Raw genomic sequence first — 26,055 nt, forward strand, 5'->3', positions numbered from 1 at the left:
TTACAGCGTGAGAAAATGTTGATTTCTTTATGAAATCCCATCAAGTGTTTTATAACGTGTTGGAACAACGGCAGCATACATACAAGCGAAAACAGCATGCTGAGACGGGAATTGACATCGGAAGGGAGGAATAACACGACGAGAAGGATTATATCTATTTCTGTTAGATGAGTTTATGTAACATTTTACTGTCCGCATAGTCGGATTGGCTGGTTTTCCCTTTTAGCGATTTCTGGCAACTTTTTTTTTTCTGAGTGGGTGTTGGCGACACTGTTTTTTCGGGATTACTGCTATCGTGGCTTCCTTGATCATATCATTCTCAAAGATGCTGTGAAATAAAGTTTCATTATCATCCCAATTACTTGAACGTGGCAAATGCTACGGACTATCAGCAGTTCATTATATTCTTCCACAAAGGTAAGTATATATGTTTATATTATTGCATTGCGTTCTTCAGAGTGTAAGGGGTACAAATGCCGTCCTTTTTACAGTCGTCGGGGACGGTCTACAGAATCAAAAGATGTCCATGCAACATACGGTCGAAACTTGGGAGATAGTTTTCCCAGAAAAAAATATTTCTTCTTTATTTTATTTGCGTTATACTACTTATATCGTTAGACAAGTTGGGAAAATTTCAGTATACGGGTTCCTCACTGACAATTAGCCTATATCTAAAACTACTAAAAAGAGCAAATTTGTCAGCATTTGTCGAATGCGTGTCATCACTGTCATCATGATTACGAAAGGGAACTTTTCAATGCCAGTAATTTATTTTGTGTGAACAAATTTGAAATTTAAAAATAAGAGGGAAAGGAAGGAATCCGTGTTCTGAAATTTATCCCGTGATAACGTGTTCAGCAGGTAGTACTCTGCACAGACGTAAGTACGAGTCAGCTGAGTTCAAGCTCCCTGTCCATAGCTCTACTGCCGAGCGGATGGCTGTTCAGTACAGGGTATTCGGTAAACAACTTCAAATGTCATTTACAGATTAGAATATCGTATGTTATTAATTTATGGAGAAAGTCGTAATTCAAGTGAGGCAAGAAGGATGTACCGTCAACGTTTTCCTCAAAGTAGGTTACCGAATCGGCGAACTTTTGTAGCAGTTTCTCAACGATTTTTAGAAACTAGGAGTTTCTTACCCCGTTTCGAAAATCAGACAAGAAAAATTTGTTTAAAAATGATACTACTTTACGGAAGCGGGAGAGATTAAAATTTTGCATTAGAAAAACAGTTCGTGTGATTTTGTGCAGAAAACCATTATTGTTTATTTTTAAAACGTGAATAAAAAATGGAGCAATACTGTTACATAAAATGTAAATTTACCATAAAGTTCTATTAATGAGATTGATGGTTTCTATTTGCTGCTCGTTTTATGTAAACAACAGTATTATCATGGTCCGCTCCTGCATTAAAACAGAGCATTTGTTTTGTACTGGTATGTACCGCTTGAGCTCTGTGTGTACATATTAACTCCCTCCTCCCCATCCTAGTGTAAATTTTAATAATTAGTCAAATACTGCAATTAGAAAAAAATTGTAAGTACATTGTTTCTTCCTTATGGCATAAATAATCATGAGTTAAAATAATGGCACTTATACCTTTTACATCTTGTATCTAACCATAAGTTGCATGATTTATTCTTCACAAACGGGCTTCAATCAATCTTTCCTTCGTGATGTAGGTCTGTTCATAGTAGAGAAATAGAGCAATATTTGGCTCGTATATCGTACATGAAAGTAGTCCATTTGAGTACGATTTCAGTGAGATGACGTCAGGTATTTTCATCACGTCTGAAGTGGGGGTAACATTGATTAATAACGCTAAAGTTATTTTGTAGGACAGTTATTACTTATTAGCGAATGTCTCTTTAGATGTATATATTAATCGAAAATTAGGGGCTAATTAATAGTGTATATTCGTATGTGCGAATAGATCGATAGTAGAATAGTGGGATACATTGTTGTTTTAGCGAGGTTGGGATTTACTGCAGGAAAATGAAGACATTAAGGTTTGAGTGTATGAGTGTTTTAGAGGGTTTCCTGTCGAGGTTATTATTTACAATTGTGTGTTTTGCGATGATTTTCGTGGTTTCTATGGTAGCGGATTTTGGTATTTTGTGTTATGCGGTGGAGAGAAATGTCTATGTTTTTAAGATACAGTATGACGTAATGCGTGACGTACTACATATCGGATACTGCTACCACAGCCTAGTATACAGCGTATTTAAAAAATACGGGGCATAATTTCAGGTATGTATTTCCCACATGTAGACAATCAAAATAGTTCATTACAACATGTGTCCGGAAATGCGTTATTTCCGAGTTATGGCCTTCACAACATTGAAATTCACCGGAACGTTTTTCTTTCCGTAGGTCGTTGCCGTCAAAAGAGACATTAAGAGGGCACTCTGACAGTTCATTCCGAGGCGAAGGTTACATTCAGTGATGTGTAGGCGTTAGGCTGTGCGACATGTATTCAAATCAAGAGCTGGCAGAAATACACTTCATGTACGGTAAGGCGGACGGCAATGCTGCGCTGGCTCGTCGTTTGTACCAAGAGAGGTACCCACAGTGACAATGTCCAGATCGGAAGACATTTGTACTTCTCCATTACCGTCTGTGCCAGTATGGAAAATTTAACTCTCCTGGTTTGGGAAGGGGATGACCAAGTATTACAACTCCAGAAGTACAGGAGGAAATTCTGGAGGCTGTGAACATGACTCCTATCAGCACACGAAGGGTAGCGTTGCAAGTCATACGACTGTCTGGAGACTGTTGAAAGAGTATCAATTGTATCCTTATCATTTGCAACGTGTACAGGCCCTGTCACCAGCAGATTACCCTGCACGAGTTAGGTTCTGTCAGTGGTTCTTGCAGCAGTGTGGTGTAAATCCGAACTTTCCTGCCTTAGTATTATTTACAGATGAAGCACAGTTCACACGAGATGGCATAACAAATTTCCACAATTTCAATGTTATGAAGGCCATAACTCGGAAATAAAACATTTCCGGACACATGTTGTAATGAACTATTTTTATTGTCTACATGTGGGAAATATATACCTGAAATTATGCCCCGTATTTTTTAAACACCCTGTATACAGTCAAGAAGCTTGAGTTGTGAGGGCACTAGGAACAATAGACTGTGCCGGTACTATTTCGCCTTGTCTGTGATGAGGCGATAGTAGCGATCCTAGTGGTTAGCAACTATCTATGGTTGCATATTCCCCACGTATTGAGCTTCGTGACTGTATATACTAGACTATGGCGATACTACTAAGTTAACCATGAAACTCTTAACACTAACATCATCATTTAAGTTCGTTTGTGTGTGTATGCCTGCGTGTGTGTGATTATTACTCATACTAGTAAGTATATCCAAATTGCATGTCAATTTAAAGTTCCTATTATTTACTTTTTCAGTCGAGATGGACGAGATCAAGATAGAACATGAGATCGACCCTCTGGCAATAGAAAGAAATCATAAAGCTGATACAGCAGAGGGGAATACTTTATCTCAGGTAGCTTATATTGAGAGTAAATACAGTTTACAGTTTATTGGTATATATTGCTTCTGTCCTTTCGAGAAAAATATCCGAGTTTTGCCCCAGAAATGAAAACACAAAGAAAACTCAGCGGAAAACATTAAAATTTGGAGTAAGTTAAAAAATAAGAAAACTCCGAACTTACGCAAGTAAATTCAAAACAAAAAATTTCGAGAATCAAAACAGGAAAAGCTTTAACTATAGGCAACTTGAAAGTTACATTCCAAGTTGAAACTAGCGCGAGATGCTTCCGGTAATTTCTGAAGTGAAAATCGTTCAATTTATAAGGAATTTTCAAGACAATAATTCGAAATAAAATAGTTGCAGTCTTTGGCAAACTTTACGGTTAAAGATGACAAAGTTATTGACTATTCTTCAAATATTAAATATTGTATAAACTACATTTTTATAGTCTTAGTTGTGGTTTGTGGTGTGTCAGAATTCTAACCAAATTGTTGGGTCTTGCCTGCTATTTCAATAAAGTTACGCCGTTGATTTTCAAGTTCCTTGTAAACAGCTGTTTTGTGATTCCATAAATGTTGCAATTTTGTTGAAGATTAGGAATGCCTGCTATACATCAACACTACCTAGGATTTGTAGATGCATACAATCACTTTGATTATCAGGGTTTGTTGTTGTCTATATGAATATAGGATATCGGTACTGTGTTTTTGAGAATATATGTTGGCTAGATTGGAGAAAGGGGTGATGTCATGTGGTCGACGTATGTGAGAAAGTTAGTGGGTTAGTTGAGGTGATATCTCAGTGACATGAGGTCAACTTACGTGAGAAGGTTAGTGGGTTAGTTGAGGTGATATCTCAGTGACATGAGGTCAACTTATGTGAGAAGGTTAGTGGGTTAGTTGAAGTGATATTTCAGTGACATTAGGTCAACTTATGTGAGAAGCTTAGTGGGTTAGTTTAGGTGATATCTCAGTGACACGAGGTCAATTTATGTGAGAAGGCTAGTGGGTTAGTTGAGGTGATATCTAAGTGACATGAGGTCAACTTACGTGAGAAGGTTAGTGGGTTAGTTGAGGTGATATCTCAGTGACATGAGGTCAACGTATGTGAGAAGGCTAGAGGGTTAGTTGAGGTGATATCTAAGTGACATGAGGTCAACTTACGTGAGAAGGTTAGTGGGTTAGTTGAGGTGATATCTCAGTGACATGAAGTCAACTTATGTGAGAAGGTTAGTGGGTTAGTTGAGGTGATATCTCAGTGACATGAGGTCAACTTACGTGAGAAGGTTAGTGGGTTAGTTGAGGTGATATCTCAGTGACATGAGGTCAACTTATGTGAGAAGGTTAGTGGGTTAGTTGAGGTGATATCTCAGTGACATGAAGTCAACTTATGTGAGAAGGTTAGTGGGTTAGTTGAGGTGATATCTCAGTGACATGAGGTCAACTTACGTGAGAAGGTTAGTGGGTTAGTTGAGGTGATATCTCAGTGACATGAGGTCAACTTATGTGAGAAGGTTAGTGGGTTAGTTGAAGTGATATTTCAGTGACATTAGGTCAACTTATGTGAGAAGCTTAGTGGGTTAGTTTAGGTGATATCTCAGTGACACGAGGTCAATTTATGTGAGAAGGCTAGTGGGTTAGTTGAGGTGATATCTAAGTGACATGTGGTCGACGTATGTGAGAAGGCTAGTGGGTTAGTTGAGGTGATATCTCAGTGACATGAGGTCAACGTATGTGAGAAGGCTAGTGATTTAGTTGAGGTGATATCTAAGTGACATGAGGTCAACTTACGTGAGAAGGTTAGTGGGTTAGTTGAGGTGATATCTCAGTGACATGAAGTCAACTTATGTGAGAAGGTTAGTGGGTTAGTTGAGGTGATATCTCAGTGACATGTGGTCGACGTATGTGAGAAGATTAGTGGGTTAGTTGAGGTGATATCTCACTGACATGTGGTCGACGTATGTGAGAAGGCTAGTGGGTTAGTTGAGGTGATATCTCAGTGACATGAGGTCGACGTATGTGAGAAGGTTAGAGGGTTAGTTGAGGTGATATCTCAGTGACACGAGGTCAATTTATGTGAGAAGGTTAGTGGGTTAGTTGAGGTGATATCTCAGTGACATGAGGTCGACGTATGTGAGAAGATTAGTGGGTTAGTTGAGGTGATATCTCACTGACATGTGGTCGACGTATGTGAGAAGGCTAGTGATTTAGTTGAGGTGATATCTCAGTGACATGAGGTCCTCGTATGTGAGAAGGCTAGTGGGTTAGTTGAGGTGATATCTCAGTGACATGTGGTCGACGTATGTGAGAAGATTAGTGGGTGAGTTGAGGTGATATCTCAGTGACATGTGGTCGACGTATGTGAGAAGGCTAGTGGGTTAGTTGAGGTGATATCTCAGTGACAATAGGTCAACTTATGTGAGAATGTTAGTGGGTTAGTTTTGAGGTGATATCTCAGTGAGTTTTATTTATTCGTCGTGTAGGTTTACGTCGGCCATGTCGTTACGTCAGTGTCCTGACGTCGTCGTTTGTCAAACTTGACGAAAATTAAGCGATGACCTGTAATAAAAGAATTCCGGTATCTGAAATATTTATAGAAAATCACGACAGGTAATCGCATGATATTAAAATGTATATGATATCCTAGACCTTTCACGTCAGAGGTGAAACACCATAAAGTCCCAAAACATTGTCAATTTGCTAGCCACAAATTTGTTAATTAAATGGGACTTAAGAATACAGCGTAGGAACTTAGGTCTTTATTGCATTTTTTATTTTATTCTTTTCGGTGCAAGGAATGTATTATTTATTTATTTACCTGTGTACTATCATTATAAACATGTTTTTTATTGTAATTATTTTAAGAGCCATTCTTTGTATGTAAGTAGCCTACTTACGCCGTATTCTGAAGTATAGCTAATTGATTGCAATAAAACACTATTTTCGAATTCGTAATAATCTTGATCTTACCTTTGTGCATAAAGTAATAGTGAAAAAAACACACGTTACGTACAACGAAAGCAATGAGCAAGCACAATTACATCAATATCACTTTAGAATCTCCCCCCTCCACTCAGTGTTGCCAAACCAAACCATGGTCCGGCTTGTAACTGAAGAAGACTCTGCTGCTAATAGTAATATGCGTTATGTGATGCAACGTGGCTATACGGATGAAACCAAGTTCCAAATGGAAAAAAATCGAGATGGGTTCATTTCCCCCACTGACAACCAATTAGATACGAGAAGTATAATGTGTGAGGAATTAACATGTTCAAAACATTTAATGATTATTTTGACAAGGATAACATCACTGCTCGTACTGTTAATGTACACTCATGGAAAGAAAATAAGAGTAGCTTAGATGAGTCTTCATAACAGCAATGTAGTACAGTCTACCAATATTTTGCATTATACTGTCTTTATGATTCCGCTTACAGATTGTCCTCCCACGCCTTTAAAACGAACATAACCCTGTTGTGTCAGTTTCTAATTTAGATAGTGATACAATTCACGAAACTTCCAAATATAGGAATATGACACTGAATAATTTGCAGGTCCCACAATGTTCCCCCCTCATACATGTCAAAAGGACATTGGCAAAGGCTTGTTGTCGAAATGTGTGGTAACTCAGTGGTATAATGTTTGCGTACTTACCGGTACGAAACAATATGCTGCTAGTGCGGCATCTCAGAAAGGAGGGCAGGAGTGATATAGTCAGGTAGGCAGGCATGTTTGGGAATGCTTCCTTTTGTGCAGTAGTTCAGTGGAACAAAAGCGGGCAGTCGTGGTTTTTCCACATTTTCCATATGCTTATTAGGGAATAATCCAGAGTCTTATTACTTCTTTTACTAAACTACGCAAATATTGTTGCTAATCTAACACAATGTAGAAGATATGCTAAATATAATTTACAGTAGTATATTTTACGCAGTAATGGCTGAAATATTAAACAACTATGCACAGTTAGCTTTCCATATGAAATCGATCAGTAAAAAACCTCGCATTTTTTAATACTCTAATATCTTCCCTATTAATACAAGGTGCTGAGGAGAGTGCATTAAAAAAAATATACTATCGAAAATCAAACGGTTTTCGTACTAATGAGCGACTAATTTAACTTATTTTATATAAACAAGCCTCTTTCAGCGCACAGAACTCTGGAACCATTTACTGCAGAACATTCAACGAGAGCTCATTTTGAAGCTGACATTTAGTAGGTTATGATAAGAAGTAATCCTTATTTTTATTGTATACAGAGAGAGAGATAATCTGATTTTACTTACTTTTAGGCTTTTTGCCCATTTGTAAAAATGTAAAAAACAAATATTGAGAAAACCCTTGCATTATTAAGAGGGATTCGGCATTGTTTGTTTAGTGGTACGGCAGTAAGTTTCGAGGGTATTAAATAGATTATTGTCGCACGCCTGGACTTGAACGGCGCAGTACCGCACGCACTGGCCGAGAGCTGAAGATAAGCGAGCGTTGGGCGTCATTTTACTCCTACTCTATGTTTATGAAAACCTGTGATAATGGTAGCCCAGCTATCCGCTACTAGACGAAACATCACGTGTTTCTCTCCTGGCCTTGCTTTCCTCAGCTAACTCCCGCCTCACAGTCAGCTGGTTAGTTCATGCGTGTACTATTTATTTTCTTTATTTGATATTTTCATTACTTTCTTATCAGCGTGCCATCAGTAAAAAAATGTTTATTTCTACTTTCAATGCGGGATCTAACTATATATTTTTAAATATTTTTTTCGGTGGCAAAGGCGTCTTAAAGAGGAAAATTCTAAATTTCTTCATTTCCATAAAAAGTAAGAAAATCTGTTTGTATATCAATATATACTTTAATTTCTCAGCATCAAGATAAACCTTGATTTTGATCATTGAGTGAAAGAGTTTCGAAGCTACAACAGTTTATAGTTGCTAATTTTATGAAAATACGATAAATTTAATTATTTTTAATTTAAACATTGTGAAGTTCTGATGTCTCAACTTTGCACAAAGCATTGTATCACAGTTCTCTACGTACAAAAAAGATTTTATTGTATTTAGGAATTGTAAGGTCAATTTTCTCTGTATTTCGGTCGATTTGAGATGGAATAGCTCATATTCATCACCACAGACGTTAATAACATGTATAACAAATGTTTTTGCATATGATTCCTGGCCTTATTCATCATAATGTAAAACACATGCTGTGGTTTGTGATCAGGCTGTGACATATGGTCACATAGAGAACAACCAGTAAAGTTAGAAGTTGTCTTCTAACACCGTAATAAATTGCTCATTTAAGACGCTTCCTTCTACTGCAGGAACGAAATTTTTCGGATCATCATGTGACTGGTATAAAGGAGGAATATGAGGACCAGAGCCAAGATCTCACATCTGAGGAAGATCCGGTGCCAAAATCGCTCCTTGTAGTGAAACATGAACCTGAGGTGAGTGCAGAACAAAGAATGCACAGTGTGTTCTTCTTTCAGTGTTTATCTTGCATTTTTATTGTAACGGACATTGTCTTTTTTACAACAGTACATGCAGCATCTTTCAGTCTTTGACAGTAGCAGTAAAATCTCATATATACAGGGTGATTCACGGAGGTTGTGCAGTACTCTAGGGTGTGATTTCTGGTCATATATTTTTAATTGAGTGAATTACTCCCTCCTGAGTGTTAAACATAAATGTAGATATTATTAAGGTTTAAGCATTTAAATTATTTACAGCAATGGTACTGGGTGTATTATAAATAAATTAGTTAAGTAAAATTAAATAAATCACATTATTACCTACCTGGTACTCGTGCGTTGACGTCGTACTGCTTCATTTTGGGCAACCACACTCTCATATGCCTTCGCAACACAGGGGACTGAACCAGTATCCCTCAGTGACAGAAATGTGTGAACTAAATCAACACGTGACAACATTCTGTGATGTGGAAATTTTCTTCGATATTCGTTCACAGAATTATTAGCATTCCCATCACAAAAGCCATAAACATGAATCATATCTGCGTATTCGATATTGTAAAAATGTAACGGCATTTTTGTTAATATACAGACACTGAATCGCAGACAATGACACACTGCGACGGAGATCTTGCTGAGTGCCTGCCTTGTGTAAGGGACATTGTGCGAGTTATCTCTCTGCCTCCTGACGTCACAAGACCCTGTGTAGCCTATAATATCAGCTGCACTGGAATGCTCGCAGTACACATGGAAGCATTATTTTCGTAGGAAAGGAAAACCCGAGCACTGAATCCTTACATGAGAAATGATGAAAGTAGCTTTGAAAATGAAGGGAATTAAAAGTGATAATGCATTTTTCTTTCTCAATGCAAAATCTGTTTAAATGCACATAGCCAATTTTGTAGGTGTAGCGACAATATGTAACATTATGTCACTGGCAAAAAAAGAGTCGGGAAATTGTTTTAGAACTACTGCCCATGCCTCACTTCCTGAGCTGTTTCTTTGTGGGGCGAGAGGCAGAGGGAGAGAGTGGGAGGTCCTGGGTACCGCATGTGCCTACTACCATACGTTCAACACATCGACCTTTTCAGAATTTCTTTCGTCAGCTATGGAGCAAGATCAGCCATGGACAAGCGAATGTATAGGCTATCCCCTCACAAAACAAATTAAGTCCTTCTTATCAATTCCTGTAACTAAACACTAATACCAGTGGCAGATTACAGTCTCTACTCGAGATTATGGACCTAATCGCGATTACGGTTATCACGTGTACACATCCGTAAACTCTATCCTCTATGGCAGTGTTTCTCAAAAACTTTTTCCACCGTGAAACGCCTTTTAATCTAAAGTGTAACTGCGGAATCCTTGTAATATTTTATTAATATTTAATAGTTAACAGACAAGTGAAAGCTAGTATCTCAATAATTCTGTTCAGTGGGACGAATGTATTTGTTTTCAAGTCCAAAATCGGTTTTATGGCGGAAAGTTGTAGTCTCATTTCTACTGTACTTTTGCATTTTGTCTTTTCGGTATTTTGTTTTAGTGAACACATATGCAGAGAATCCAGTGATGAAAGTGATAAATATTATGGGTATTTTCCGTTTTAGATGTTCGTTAAAGATATTGTTATTAATGCATATTATTGTATTATTATTATTATTATTATTATTATTATTATTATTATTATTATTATTATTATTGTTGTTGTTGTTGTTGTTGTTGTTGTTGTTGTTGTTGAATCCCAGGGCCAAACTGATGCAATAGATTTTGATTTCAGTAAGGCGTTTGATATAGTTCCACATTCTATTCTTTTGTCTAAATTAGATAATACAGGACTATCGGTAAGCTACGTAAGCTGGTTTGAAAATGATTTACACGATAGACAGTCTAGCGTACGAATTTCGAATTCTCTCTCTGATCCATTTAATATTATTTGAGGTGTGCCTCAGGGCTCAACTTTAGGACCTCTTCTATATTTAATCTTCATTGACGACATTTGCAAAAGAATAAGTTCTGACTATCTATTAGTGGCTGATGATCTTAAAATTTTTCGAATAATCAATAGTGTTGCCGACTGTCAATTTCTACAGTATGACATTAATTCAATTACCAATTGGTCAGTTGATGACGGGATGATGATTAATGAATCCAAAACTTATGTAATATCATTTTCAAGGAAAACCTCTACACTAAAATATAACTGTCATCTAAAAAATGTATTAACAGAAAAGATTGTATTAGAAACTTCGGTGTATTAATTCACAATAAATTATATTTTCACAACCACATTGATTGTATTTATAACCACGCAATAAGAATGTTAGGATTAATTCGGTCAATTACTTATTCTTTTTCAACACCTGACTCTCTTTTAATACTATACTATACATTAGTGAGATCGAAACTCGAATATGCATCTGTAGTTTGGAACTCTATTACTAGTTCTGATTCGTCAAAACTGGAAAATATTCAAAGGAAATTTATTTCATTATGTTCTTACCGATTCCTGCCTAATAACTCTGAGTATAACTATGATCGAAAATGCGAGCACTTTAAATGTCGAAGCCTGTATGCCAGACGTCATGATCTCGATTACTTATTCTTATGTAAGGTCCTTAAAGGTGAGATTAATTGTCAATCTTTCTTAAACAGTATCAGCCTTCGTATTCCTATGAAGGACATGAGACATCACAAACTCTTCTATATTAGAAATTCCAAATCTTCCTCGTCGGTCTCCAGATGTAGTAAACATGCTAACTTACATGTATGCGATTTTGTCTTTAATATTTGAGGAGAAAAATTCGCTCCGGCGCCAGGGCCTTGGTTCTACGTACCAAGCGCTCTGACCACTGAGCTACGCCGAATTCAATCCACAGCACCGGATCGAACTCTCCTCCTTCAATGTTTCCCTTTGTGGTCTGACTCCAAGTTAGGCATATAGGTACGTTGACGTTTTTTTTATGTTAAGTCGATCCCCGCGCCGCACAGTGGTCTAGAATGCATATTTAGCGGGACAAACTAATAACTTTGCAGTTAGCTAACAGATTTTTATGAAATTTTTATACAGTAGTTACAGGTAGCATGTATGTTTTATATACAAACTCTGATTACGTTGGTATAAGAAAAACTACCCCTTATAGGGAGCGAAATTAGACAAAATTTGTAACTTTTCTCCTATCTAACATATTTTTATGAAATTTTACACAGTAGTTACGGATAGCATATATGTTTTGTACACAAGCTCTCATTACGTTGCTCTAAAGGGAACTACCCCTTATAGGGGGCGCAATTAGACAAAATTAGTAACTTTTCCCTTATCTAACATATTTTTATGAAATTATACACAGTAGTTACAGGTAGCAAATATGTTTTGTATACAAGCTGTCTTTACGTTGGTGTAAGGGGAACTAGCCCTTATAGGGGGTGCAGTTAGACAAAATTAGTAACTTTTCTCCTATCTAACAGATATTTATTAAATTTTATACAGTAGTTACACGTAGTACATTTGTTTTGTGTACAAACTCTGATTACGTCGGTATAAGAGGAACTGCCACTTATAGGGGGATGCATTTAGACAAAATTAGTAACTTTTGTTCTAACAGATTTTCATGAAACTTTATACAATAGTTACAGGCAGTAATCTTGTTTTGTATACAAGCTCTAATTCTCTGGATTCTTTTTGTTTCGACCTCATACTTTATATAATGGAAAAGCTTTCTTGGGCGGCCACGACTTTTTCCAAGGGTACTTTTTCTCTAAATTTTCATTACTATCACGATGAGAACCTAATTTAATAAATAGTTTGCTAAGACAATGTTCATTTCATTAACAAGAAAACTAATATTCTTTATCCTCTTGCTCTCCAACGATAAATTATATTATGGGGAAAATGTATCATTTTAGGTACTGTTGCACTTTTTGGGCACTCGGGAAGCTTATTTGATACATAATTAACAAGCTGCCACCTTGAATTCCCTAAATTTTACATAGGAAACAGATTCAGTTTAAATAACTGTAATCGAGAAAAATTGCAATCCTGCACCTGGAAAGAAGAGTGCGCATAATTTATTAATTCCGCAAATCTGCGCACCTTAAGACTGCATTTAAAATAGATTTAAATACTCGAGGAAATGAAAAAAAAATCATTTTGGGACTGAACAAAGGGTGTTTTTTTTCTCTACCTTAGTTAAGTCTGCACTCGATGGATACATTTATATTTTGTCCCGTGTCCATTCATGCTAATGTGACATGCTATAATAACATTAAATGTAACAAAAACAAACAGTGTTACATACCTAAAGAACTACTTGACATATTGATACCAAATATGAATGGAATCGACCACTTACAACAGAGTTACAGCACAAAGAAAACGGCAGACTCGCGGCGCTTGCTGAGTAAGAATGCTGGGTGGCGAAATGTGGCATGTTACCGGCTTCTTATCTCGCTATGCAGCTACCTCCGCTGATTAAGATTATCAATTCAGTGTTTCTCAGTTATATAGGAAAATAATTTAAGGGTTGTATTTCATTTTTTTACTTGTCATTTTTCTACTTTTGTCCTCCTAAATATGGATTCCGGACCACTGTGCGACGTAACAATTTGTTAGAAAAGAGGGAAATTTTACTGCATATCTCCTCTTCCTTAGTTTGAGGAACTCTCGATGTTATGAAGTCCACCATTTGCTTCTTTACAGCAATAGTATTTGCTCGAGAAAGAAGACTTCCGTTGAAAAGGAATTCAAGCACGTCCATTCGCGTCACTATCTGACTCATGGCTGGCAACGTAAAACATAAAAAATAGATAACTTCCGCAGACCCACGCACATTAAGAGGGGTCTTATTACATAGATATGGGTGTAATGAAGACTATTAAACAACTTTTAACCCGAAAGAAAGGGGGTTATTTTTTTTCAATCCTGTTGAATTCAGTTCTAAACTCGCTGAGACGCATTTTCTCTCTTAATCCAAAAATGAATTGTATTATAGTGATAGAATCAAGAGATGTTGATAAAAATAGTACATAATTTACCTGAAGGACCAGCAGCCATGATGACACTCAAATATTCACAATATACTACAGTAAGCAGTTGCTATAAGAAAACGAAAAACCCACTGAAAGCGCTGACAATCAGCGACTGACGGCTGTGTCTATTTTGTTCCGTTTAACGGTGTTGTTATTGCTCTTTTATCTCTACTGATTCTATTAAAAGATACAGGGACATCATTTTATTTTTACTTCAATTTTATTGTACCTGACTTTTTGAATGTACTTCACTCCCACCCCTTCTACTAAGGAAGTTCCAACTCCACACAGAACCAAGACCGCAGATAGTAAGCAGTACTGAGTTACTGAGTATAGTACGTTCCAGAAATATGTTCGCGTTTTCTAGTGACGAAAGAGCTTTCAATATTGAATCATATTTTCGCACAGGTACTGTCCGTTTGCCTACGTCGCATCCCGATTTCCCCCACCTGCTTCTGCTCGCCCCTCTGTAATAGCTGGGCTGTCTTAGCTCTTTTCTGAAAACATTAATTTCTCTTAGGAATTGGAAGTTTACGTAATATTATACAGCTGTTTAATTTAACTTAAATAAAAGGGCCTCGTTAAGTAATTAACTGTCACGTGATTTCCTCCCTTTCTATAATCCTGTGGCATAACCTCTTGGACGGACAGTAGATAGCATGTCTGAGTAATTTTATATTTTCGGGTCGGGCAGAAGTGAAGATTGAATTTACAGTATGTAAAGTAGGTACAGAATTATTTCAACATGAGTTACTAGTACGAACGACGAAACTGGGAATTGGAATTAGATGCAATAGTCTATAGTGCGATAATATGCACAAAAGAACTGAAGCCTGTATCGAAATGAACGGCCACCATTTTCAAAATTGTGTTTAAATATTCATATTATGATTATTTTTCAATTTAACTTCTTTCTCTATATTTTACGCTAATGTGCTGTAGACAGTATAATATACACTGCATAATGAATAAGTTCGCAAGGATAACTCACTTCGTGAGTAAAAACACTTATTCTTAATACAGTACTGTACTTTGATTAAAGGAAAACCTAATGAAAATTATCAAACTCAAAATCGCGATATTTCCTAGTTTACGTAAATGGATGAACTACTTTTCTTCCATCCTATACCTAGTAGAGTGATTTGTGTTTTACGCCAGTATCATCGAACTCCAATCTTGGAGGGGGGAGCAAGCGGTTTTTCCGGTTCTCTAAAGGTATAGACAGGTTAATATTAAAAATGCTACTAAAAATAAAATGATATCCCTGTACTTAGAAGTGCTACGCAACTATCTGGCTATATTTCTACGTCAGTGTTTTACAATTTGAGCAGGTTGAGTTTTAGAGCAAATGTAAAAGTGAGAAATAGACCACTGTGCGCCGGAGCGAATTTTTCCCCTCAGATATTAATTGTCATTATTACAGATATTATTCTGTAGGACAAATTAATAAAATCTTAATTTGTCTTTGCTCTGCGCTAAAGCATTTAACTTTTGTGATATTCCTGCAATGCCAATCAATAATGTTCGGTCGTTCTCGAACGACTCTTCGATCCTGTAATATCTTCCACAGAAACCTCATGCTTTTTAGCATAATATTAAAAAGACGTTACAACATTTTGCTATTTCTCTACCCTCTAAAAACAAGCTGTGACGTTGCACAGAGGCAGAGATTTAATAAAAGATCAGCACAGACTATGGGGCGATAGTGTTTTTGAACAGATGATACAGAATTTTATCTCAGGTCGGCATATCGAGAGGTTAGCTTCCCCTAGCCCCACTTCTCCGCTACTAAAGGTGGCCCTACAATAGTTAGTTATTCTATAAGCAACAGATACGCCATGCAAAATGTTATCCAAGAATTGTGTTCCGAGAGTTGAAATTGTACTAGGTCCCAGTATGATTTAAATTGAGGTTACGAGATCTTTTCACAATTTCCAGGGACATACGAAAAAAAAAAAAGAACTACTATTTCTAACATTTGAGTGAGTCATTCATTTCTATTGTTTTTTCACTTTTTAAGAATAAAAATACTTACTCAGTTCAGGCATACACACTGAAAATATTCATTCTACTTACCTACTACAGAAGAAACTGATATTTCTCAGATAAGTTTATTGTTTTGGGCAGATAATATCTGGATTCCAGTTTTGCAGCGAATTTCTAACAGATGGATTTTTGTTAATTTCACATCATGATGTCGACCTGGTTGGCGAGTTGGTATAGCGCTGGCCTTTTATGCCCAAGGTTGCGGGTTCGATCCCGGTGCAGACATTGAAGCGTTAATTCCAGGAAAACATGTAGGTAATGTCCTTCAGGAGTTCACGGAATCGTTTTCTCAGAGAAAAAAATTTAAAATTTTGCTTCATTTTGAGTAAGGAGTACCATTTTTTTCATTCCATATAGCTATTTTCTCTGAATTTGCATATTTCTTCAAGCAAGGAATTCCATCAAATAAATTATCTTCAACCAGGTAAAATCCATCTACATGTGAAGGAAGATAATGACTGTCTGGATTAGCCTTTTGTATTATCACAGACTTTCATGACATGTCTAAAAAATATTTTTGAATGAAAGATTTGTATTTGCTCATGAATCCTGGCCCTGCGGGGGACACACAGTTGAGCAGCTTGTAACGTTAGAACTCGTTTTCTAACACCCTGTAATAAATTGCTCATTTGACACTTCTCTTTGTACTGCAGGAACGGAATTTTTTGACTCATCATGTGACTGGCATAAAGGAGGAATATGTGAACCAGAGCCCTGATCTCATATCAGAGATAAAATTTGAGGAAGATCCAGTGCCAATTTCGTTCCCTGTCGTCAAACGAGAACCAGAGGTGAGTAGAGCAGAAGAAATATACTGCGTGTTCTTCCAGTGTTTATCTTGTATTTAGATTGTAACGGACACTACCTCTTTTCAAGAGTACTTGCACTGCCTTTCACTCTACGATAGAGACAAAAACACTTGTCACTATTTACTATTAAATGTGTGTCATGTTACAGAGAACTAATTCTGAACTATTATCTCGTTTTATGTTTTAATTATGAAAACGAAATATCTTATTATACTTACTCTTAATGGTTACCAAGTTACACATTTCAACAGTGCGTTTGAAAAAATTTTATTCTTAAGGACGGGACTTCTTTTTGTCTTTTCTGTGTCTTTGTCTAAAATTTTCGATATCGTACCTTTCACCATTTCCAAATAATTCAGTTTGCTTTAGATGTACGTGCAAACGTTATCACCTGCCTTCATTTGTTGTTCATCCTTTGTTTTCAATTATTTAGGTATTTGCAATATATCTTCTGTAGAACATTATTTTACCCGTAGAGAAAATATATTTTATAAATTTAAGATAAATTATATAACTTATTTTGAGTGCATTCCTTATTATGTTCTGAATTTGGCAACATCTTCTGATATATGTGTGCAGGCAGGGTATGCATGAAACTACTGTTTATTTTATTTACTGTTTTCAAGTTACCGAGTTCACGAAATGGTCGAACGAATTTTTTATCTACGGTGTAATGATCGTTATGGTCATAGCAAAGGAATCTTTGTGTACTGGAGCTTTAGTATAATTTCATAGTACATGATATTGCTTGGTAGAAATTATGCAGCCAATCTGGAATAAATTAGTCAGTATTATCATTGTTATCCACATATACGCAACATTTAATTATCATTAGAATATGTTTGTAAACTGCTGGTATTATGAGCAGAGAAGTACTATTAAAAGAAGACTGAATCAGACCAATATATACCTGGTAATGTAAAAGTTACATGGTTGAAGTTTTTTCTGGGTTTGTCCTTTAAACAATTAGGAACAAATGCTGGTTAACTTTCGGCGCTGGACCCTGGATTCATTTCGCTGGCATTATCATCTTTATTTTGCTCAGGCAGTACATTACCTTTACAGTTGACAGTGTCGTAAAAAAACCACTTAAATAATCCACAAATTCGTGACTAATTTCTGCTATTGTACAGTAGTTAATTAGTTATTCCATAACAGCCATTTTCCAGAATTTTGCCGTGGCACATCTTAAAGATCCGCTGGTATGTGGCAGAATACAGAATGCACCTCAAGTCAGTCTTCTGTAAACACAGTGTAGGTGTGCGAGCAGCAGAGAAGAGAATGACTGACACGCATCTAGGGTAGCCAAATCAGTAAAACTAGAATTTAAATTAATTAAAACAGTAACTTTCCAAGAATATCACATTTGTTGATGTCGTACAAAATTTTGTCCAATATTTTTTTTTGAGAAGATTAACTCCGTATGTAGATGAAATTATTGAGGATCATCATTGTGGTTTTATGCGTAATAGATCCACTATTGATCAGATTTTTTTGTATTTCACAGATATTGGAGGAAAAATGGGAGTACAAGGGTACAGTACATCAGTTATTCCTAGTTTTAAAAAATGCGTATGACTTGGTTAAGAGACAAGTTTCATATATTCTTATTGAATTTGGTATTCCCAAGAAACTAGTTCGATTAATTAAAACTTGTCCCAATGAAATTTACAGCAGAGTCCGTATAGGACAGCTTCTGTCTGATGCTTTTCCAATTCATTGCGGGCCAAAGAAAGGAGATGCACTGTCACCTTTACTTTTTAACTTTGCTCTAGAATATGCCATTAGAAAAGTTCAGGATATCAGAGAGGGTTTAGAATTGAACGGGTTACATCAGCTTCTTGTCTATGCGGATGACGTCAAAATGTTAGGAAAATTCCAAAAAACGATGAGGGAGAACACGGAAATTTTACTTGAATCAAGTAAAGCGATCGGTTTGGAAGTAAATCCCGAAAAGACGAAGTATATGATTATGTCTCGTGACCAGAATATTGTACGAAATGGAAATATAAGAATTGGAGATATATCCTTCGAAGAGGTGGAAAAATTCAAATACCTGGGAGCAACAGTAACAAATATAAATGAAAATCGCGAGGAAATTAAACGCAGAATAAATATGGGAAATGCCTGTTATTATTCTGTTGAGAAGCTTTTGTCATCTAGTCTGCTGTCAAAAAATCTGAAAGTTAGAATTTATAAAAGAGTTTTATTACCGATTGTTGTGTATGGTTATCAATCTTGGACTCTCACTTTGAGAGAGGAACAGAATTAAAGGTGTTTGAGAATAAGGTTCTTAGAAAAATATTTGTGCCTAAAAGGGATGAAGTTACAGGAGAATGGAGAAAGTTACACATCGCAGAACTGCACGCATTGTATTCTTCACCTGACATGAATAGGAACATTAAGTCCAGACGTTTGAGATGTTGAGGGCAAGTAGCACGTATGGGCGAATCCAGAAATGCATATAGAGTGTTATTTTGGTGGCCGGAGGGAAAGAGACTTTTGGGCAGGCCGAGACGTAGTTGGGAGGATAATATTAAAATGGATTTGAGGGAGGTGGGATATGATGATAGAGACTGGATTAATCTTGGACAGGATATGGACCGATGGTGGGCTTATGTGAGGGCGGCAATGAACCTCCGGATTCCTTAAAAGCCATTTTTTAGTAAGTAATTAATTTAATGTTATTACAATTAAAGATTTATTTGTGTTTATGAAAGAAAATGTTTCGCTGATTAAATACTTTCCAACACATGTGATGATATTGTATGTTTTCGAATTTCCTAAATAACAAGTTAAAAAATACACATCCATAATTATCACACAATATTCCGCTGGAATAATTCTCTATCATTAAATTTTGCATTTATGTCATAAACTTTAAATAAAGATACATAAATCGAGTTAGTTAAATTTGTGAATGACTTGTATTTTGTTTCTCTTCTTTACATTTTTTTCTTTTTTTGCATGTAGCCTTTTCACCTTTTATTGCCTGGTTTGTTGACTGAGAAATTTTAAATCTAAAATTGAAAATATTTTGTTTAACACAACAATGCATATGTCAATTTATCTGATTTATCTGTATTTTGTAGCAATTATTCCCTCCTAAAACCCTCAAAATTCCCGTCGTACTTGGAAACAGCAGCGTTATGTTATATGCCGCAGCATTTTAATTACACCTTCATTGTGCCACATGTTCAAAAATGGTGGAAAAATCTGTTCTATAATGAAAAGAATTATCCCATAAAAAATCTGCCCCATGATATCTCTTCTTTTAGCCAAACTCAGGTAGGGCTAATATGACTTAAACGGAATTCTGTGGCATCTAAAATCGATGCGCCTTTGTTAACGTAAATTGTGCTATTTTTCTCTTTTATTTCCTCTATTTTTAGGAAGAGCAGAGTAACTTCCACCAACTGAATGAGGAGTCAATGGTGGAACTAACGGCAGAGGACGAGATTTTCATCGAAAGGTGAGTGTCAAGCCCGAGCCTTCACAGTTCGTTCACCTTGGCTAGTTTTTCAAGTTCACTCACTCAAGTTGACTGTACGTCGAACCAAGGTCTTCCAAATGCAGTTCCCTGCACGTCGACCCCAGCCCTCCAGATGCGGTTCTTTGCACGTCGAACCCAGATCTACCTGGCTCGGATTTTTCTTATAATTAAGTGGAGAGAAAAAGTTATATTTAGAAAGCCTATATTATTTTAAAATTGTAAATTACATTGTTACACAACTTTTAATGCAGTGTTATTAGTTCAGTGTTCGCAAAACAACAAATATCAGGTTAGAGATAATACCAATACAGAGTTTCTCATGTTTACGCTACTATGAAATGGAATCAGTAATGTTCCACTTCAGGATTTCCTATTTTAAAGTCACAAAATTAACCAACTACAAAGGTCTTATATATCATAAAAATAAGAGATAGCAAACGTTATAGCACATTTGCAATCCCGAATTCCGAAACAATCACATAAAATAGCTCTCTCGTCTCGAAGAAAGTAAGGCAAAGGCAGTTCATTTTGGACAGAGAGGTTTATTAAAAATAAAAGGTAAAAGGTAGCGAAGAGTTGACTAACAGTTTGTAATTCTTATAAAAATCATTGTACAGGTGAAGTCCGAATTGTTGAAACATTTTGATACTTGCTACATTACTCATAAATTAATTACAAGTTGGTATCTCTATTCATTATGTACCTCCTCATGAAAATAGATTTGTTTTATTTTAGTATTCAATAAAATGAATGTGTCTTTGTTGCAACTGTTTTATAGGCTAATACTATATTTGCTTCAGATTTGCAGCTACGAATGACAGAAATGTATCAACAGATTTGGACAGTCTTGCACTTGAAGAGAATGGGACTGTAAGTGACATTGTCAAGAATTCTATTACCTTGGGAGAACCTGTGGTAAGAAAGACACCTTTCAAATGTGATCTTTGTGGTAAATGTTTCTCGCAGTTGGGTAGCTTGAAAGTCCATACAGTTCTCCATAGTGGCTTGAAGCCTTTCAAATGTGATGTTTGTGGTAAGTGTTTCCCTTTGATGTGTTACTTAAAAAAACATAAACGCAAGCACAATGGCGAAAAAACTTGCAAATGTCATGTGTGTGGCAAGTGTTTCGGTTCGTCGTTTAGCTTGAGACCTCATAAAAGGACGCACACTGGCGAGAAGCCTTTCAAATGTGATGTTTGTGGCAGATGCTTTTCTGAGTTGTGTAGCCTAAAAGACCATAAACGACTGCACATTCGCAAGAAGCCTTTCAAATGTGATGTTTGTGGTAAGTGCTTCCCTGAGTCGGCTAACCTAAAAGTTCATGAATGTCTGCCCGCAGTCGGGAAACTATTCACATGTGATGTTTGTGGTAAATGTTACACTCAGGCGAATCAATTAGAAACTCACAAACGCTTTCACACTGCCGAGAAACCTTTCAAATGTGGTGATTGTGGTAAGAGTTACGCTCAATACTCTACACTGAGAGCCCATATACTTCAGCACAATGGCTTGAAACCTTTCAAATGTGATGTTTGTGGTAAGTGTTTCTCTTTGATGTGTTACTTAAAATCTCATAAACGCACGCACACTGACGAGAAACCTTTCAAGTGTAATGTTTGTGATAAATCTTACTCTCATTCCGGTTCTCTGAAAAATCATGAAGTTGTGCACACTGGCGAGAATCTTTTCAAGTGTCTTGTTTGTGGTAAGATTTACTCTAGTCTGGGTTCCTTACATAGCCATAAACTCACGCACTCTGGAGAGAAACCTTTCAAATGTGATGTTTGTGGTAAAAGCTTCTCTCGGTCGAGTGGCCTAACAAGTCACGAACGTATCCACACAACCGAGAAACCTTTCAAATGTGATGATTGTGGGAAATGCTTCTCTCAGTTGCGTTACCTAAAAAGGCACGAACGTAAGCACAGCCGAGAAACCTTTCAAATGTGATGTTGGTGGTGAGTGTTACTCGAATTTGTAATACCAGCCAGCACACAGCCATCAAACTTTTTAAATGTGAAGTTTATGGTAATGTTTTCTCGATGTCCAGTAATCTAAATAGCCATCTGCGCCGGCACACAGGCGAGAAGTCTTTTAAATGTGATGTTGGTTTTAAGTGTTTCTCACATTCTAGTGCCGTGAGAGTTCACGAACGTCAGCACACAGGCCAGAAACCCTTAACATGTGGCGTTTATGGTAAAAGATTCACTCGTAAGGGTACCTTAACAGGCCATCAACGCCAGCATAGGGGCGAAGAGACTTTCAAAAGCGATGTTGATTTTGAGTGATTCTCTTAGTCGATAGTTATATGAGTTATGAAGTGTTGCCCACAGACGAGAAACCTTCTAAATGTGACAGTCAAATATGTTTAGCTAGTAAGTATAGCGTAAGTATTGATGAACTGAAGCTTATTTTTAATGAATCTTTGTAAGGCAATTCTGGTAAAGTTGTTTCACGGTCTGGTAGCCTAAATAGGCTGAAATAAAACTTAGTTGGTTGTCAGCCATCTTCTCGTAAGTTTATTAACGAATATTGCCAATATTATAAACATACAAATTCAATAATTTCGAGGGAAAAATTGTTCCGGGGCCGGGTATCGAACCCGGGACCTTTCGTTAAACGTACCAACGCTCTCCCACTGAGCTACCCGGGAACTGTACCCGACACCGATACAATTTTTCCCTCTATATCCACAGACCTCAAAGTGGGCTGACAACCATCAAGCGACCAACATTTGAGTGCACACTAACTCTGTGTGACTTTAAATTGTGGTTTTCTGTTACGTACAGTGACGTGTATTATGCAAATTAAGCTTTCAGAAATAACTCCCTGTAAAGTTAATTTGAATAATTTCGAGGGAAAAAAGTCACACATAATGAATAATGAAAAGTTGACACAAATAACAATTAGAGATGAAATTTACCTAACATACCGCCACACCTAAAGTCAGTGGCCTTAAGCAAAGTATTAGTTACTGGAATGAGTGTAGGATTTACATCAAGTTGAAATTCTAATAAAATGTTCTGACTATGTTTTCACAGTCACTACTAGTCAGGTTTCGGTAACACATACAACTTCTTGATAGGACGTGTGATGACACGAACTGGTTTTGACAGTAGCCACCCTGGCAAGACCGTCATCGCCGATCTTTCCACATCTCAGGACGTCAGACGTGCATATTTAAAGAAAGGAATGTCACAAACACAAACAACGTCAATTTCACCTACAGGTACACCCTCCAATACTTGAGCAACTTTACACATTTTTTTTTATATCCACTGTTTTTCCCATACACATTCTGGAATTTGTCTCTTAGTACTTGAACTTTTGAACCTGGTAGCGAGTCTAGTTTAATTTCCATGGCACGCACCTCCCTGTTTCAGACAATAGGTTTTTGGATGTTTCGAGTTTTTTATGGTGTCACACAAAAAGCTTAGATTTGCTAATAGGAAAGCCAAATCGCTTTTTAAACAACCATCTTTCATTATATGTTGAAGGATATCGATTGACGAAGCCCGATAACTTTGAATCACAACAAGACGTATTGCCTCACTTGATGGACATTAGCGAGAGGCTAGAGATTTGTTTAAATTAAATAATGTTCATACCCGAGCTCTTATCTGTTGTGTTTCACAAACAAAGCGTGGACTGAAATGATCTTCAGCAACAATAAACATTCCTAATTATGTGTTGCAAGATCTCTCCTCCTTGTCCATGTTAATTTATTCTCTAATAATAACACTGATATGCTGCCTAGCAGTTCTCAGAACTTATGGCGATACAATTACGAAAATGGATCACGGATACACCACATAGCGCTTAGAAACACGAAGCAACCAAGAATTCTTAAAAAGATGACGTACTTCTGAGTGACATAATTGATTTAGTTTTAAAATGTTTAAAAGTTCTTGTAAAAAATTATTTAAGTAAAAAAACTCCAAGTTTTATGTGTTTGTAATAGATTTCCTGAAAATATGTATTTACATAATCTTTTTGTGAAAATATGTGTTTTTATGTGAAATAAAATTCGGGTTTTAAACTTGAAACTTCATGTACGGAATTTTTTACTTTGTGAATTGTGTTTTATAACACGCAAAAATAATATTTAATTACATAGGAATCCGCTCCTTAATGATGATGTATGTAGCGGAGAATTTGACTGAACTTCAAACATATGTACTAGTTTCTCGTATTCTATCATGAACTCAAAATATTATATGCGAAGACGTGATCGTGCTTGCAGCTTCCTCTCTAGAAAATGAAAGCGTTGAAGAGCAATTTCCTTCGAATTTCCAAGATTATTTTCCTTCCTCGTGGGCAGTTCTACAATATTTCTTCCATCTTCATCTCGCACAGTAGTATCCTTGAAGTGTTTTTCAAATGTCCTATGTTCCGGCGAATAAGTTATGTGACTTATTTCGTCTAGGGTCCAAAATCTCTGCATCTGGTGTTCTAGGCTGTGGTCAGATCTAACTAAAATTATTTAGGTTCTTGTCTCTTGTCTTTCCCTTCATTCAATTGCGGATACTCTCCACATAAAATCCATCCTAGGTGAGTGTCCTGCAGAGTCGGATATCCTGGTCGAGTTTTCCTTCCCTCCTTCAGTAGATACAAGAAGAACTGAGCTCCAATGAGCAAGTGAGTACTCTGAGGCAGTTGGAAATCTGGGTCAGCGAGGATGATTTCGTTCGGGATATTCCACTCCTTATACTTAATGCTTATACTATACTTATACTATATAATCCACATTGAAGTTAAAGTTCTTTTCTTCTTGAGCTTGAGCTGTTGAACCGCTTGCTCGGAGATGTATGTATGTATGTATGTATTTACACTGCAAGTTGGCAAGCACCCGGTGGCAGTGGTATACGTACACAATATAAACAATACACAATAAAATGATAAGCAATACAGAATAAATTTACAATACACAATACAATACAAATACACAATATAATTTAACGCAATAATAATAAAACATAAATAAAATACCTAATTTTACATTACAACCTACATAATTATGTATAGGCCCTACATAAGTTTCAATAGTCTTTCACTTTACTCTCATCTCACTCACTGTAGTGGCACTATGACGCATTTCACTGACACTTTGGGACACATTTCACTGACACTATAACACATTTCATTGACGCTATAAATTATCACTGATCGGATCTACTGGGTGTTCATTTCAAAGTATGTCATGACGTCACTGTTGTTGGGTCACCGATTTGAAGCGAGTTTCAGCTTATATGTTAGAGAAGTTGCCTATTATTTAAGGCGTTCTTCAATCTGAACTTGAGAACGTGTACGGTATAACTTGAACGTCGTAGCAACAGATGGCGGTCTGTACGGTCTGTGTGCTACCATAACCTCTTTCGAACTGTGTTTTGCGCCGGCAAGTCGTACACAGGGTATTTGTTATCATCGGTTGCGTACGGTAACATTCCACAACACAAATCAAATGCTCCGTGTCCATGTTGACCGTCGAAGTTAATGTCAACAAATACGTAAGTAATCGTCTTAACCCTCTCTCCTTATCCCGACAGTACGTATTTCCAAACAGTTCACATTCCTGCCACTACCGGCGTTTCCGTACGTATCGGCACGTACTCTTCAGAATGAATGTCGTACTTGCTAGCCAACTTCTCTGCCTCTTAGATTATACACCTGAGCTGCGGAAGTGTAGGAAGATTGAATTCTCTAGGCTCATCA

The 26,055-nt window shown here is 36.7% G+C and overlaps 1 protein-coding gene across 2 annotated transcripts; it reads left to right on the forward strand.

The window, feature by feature from the left end:
- Positions 1 to 299: 299 nt before the first annotated feature.
- On the forward strand, positions 300 to 25,050 carry LOC138692163 (zinc finger protein ZFP2-like). Of its 2 annotated transcripts, none has more exons than XM_069815199.1 (6): positions 300 to 417; positions 3,425 to 3,522; positions 8,824 to 8,949; positions 16,698 to 16,835; positions 20,246 to 20,325; positions 21,147 to 25,050. In XM_069815199.1, exons 2-6 carry the CDS (start codon positions 3,430 to 3,432, stop codon positions 22,291 to 22,293), a joined length of 1,584 nt encoding a protein of 527 aa, XP_069671300.1. In that variant the 5' UTR covers positions 300 to 417; positions 3,425 to 3,429; the 3' UTR covers positions 22,294 to 25,050. The 2 variants fall into 2 exon arrangements, with proteins under 2 accessions (XP_069671300.1, XP_069671301.1); XM_069815200.1 differs by having other exon boundaries at positions 21,155 to 21,291.
- Positions 25,051 to 26,055: the final 1,005 nt, after the last annotated feature.

The sequence above is a fragment of the Periplaneta americana genome, chromosome 16 (genome assembly GCF_040183065.1).
Source record: "Periplaneta americana isolate PAMFEO1 chromosome 16, P.americana_PAMFEO1_priV1, whole genome shotgun sequence".
In the NCBI taxonomy this organism is placed as follows: Eukaryota; Metazoa; Arthropoda; class Insecta; order Blattodea; family Blattidae; genus Periplaneta; species Periplaneta americana.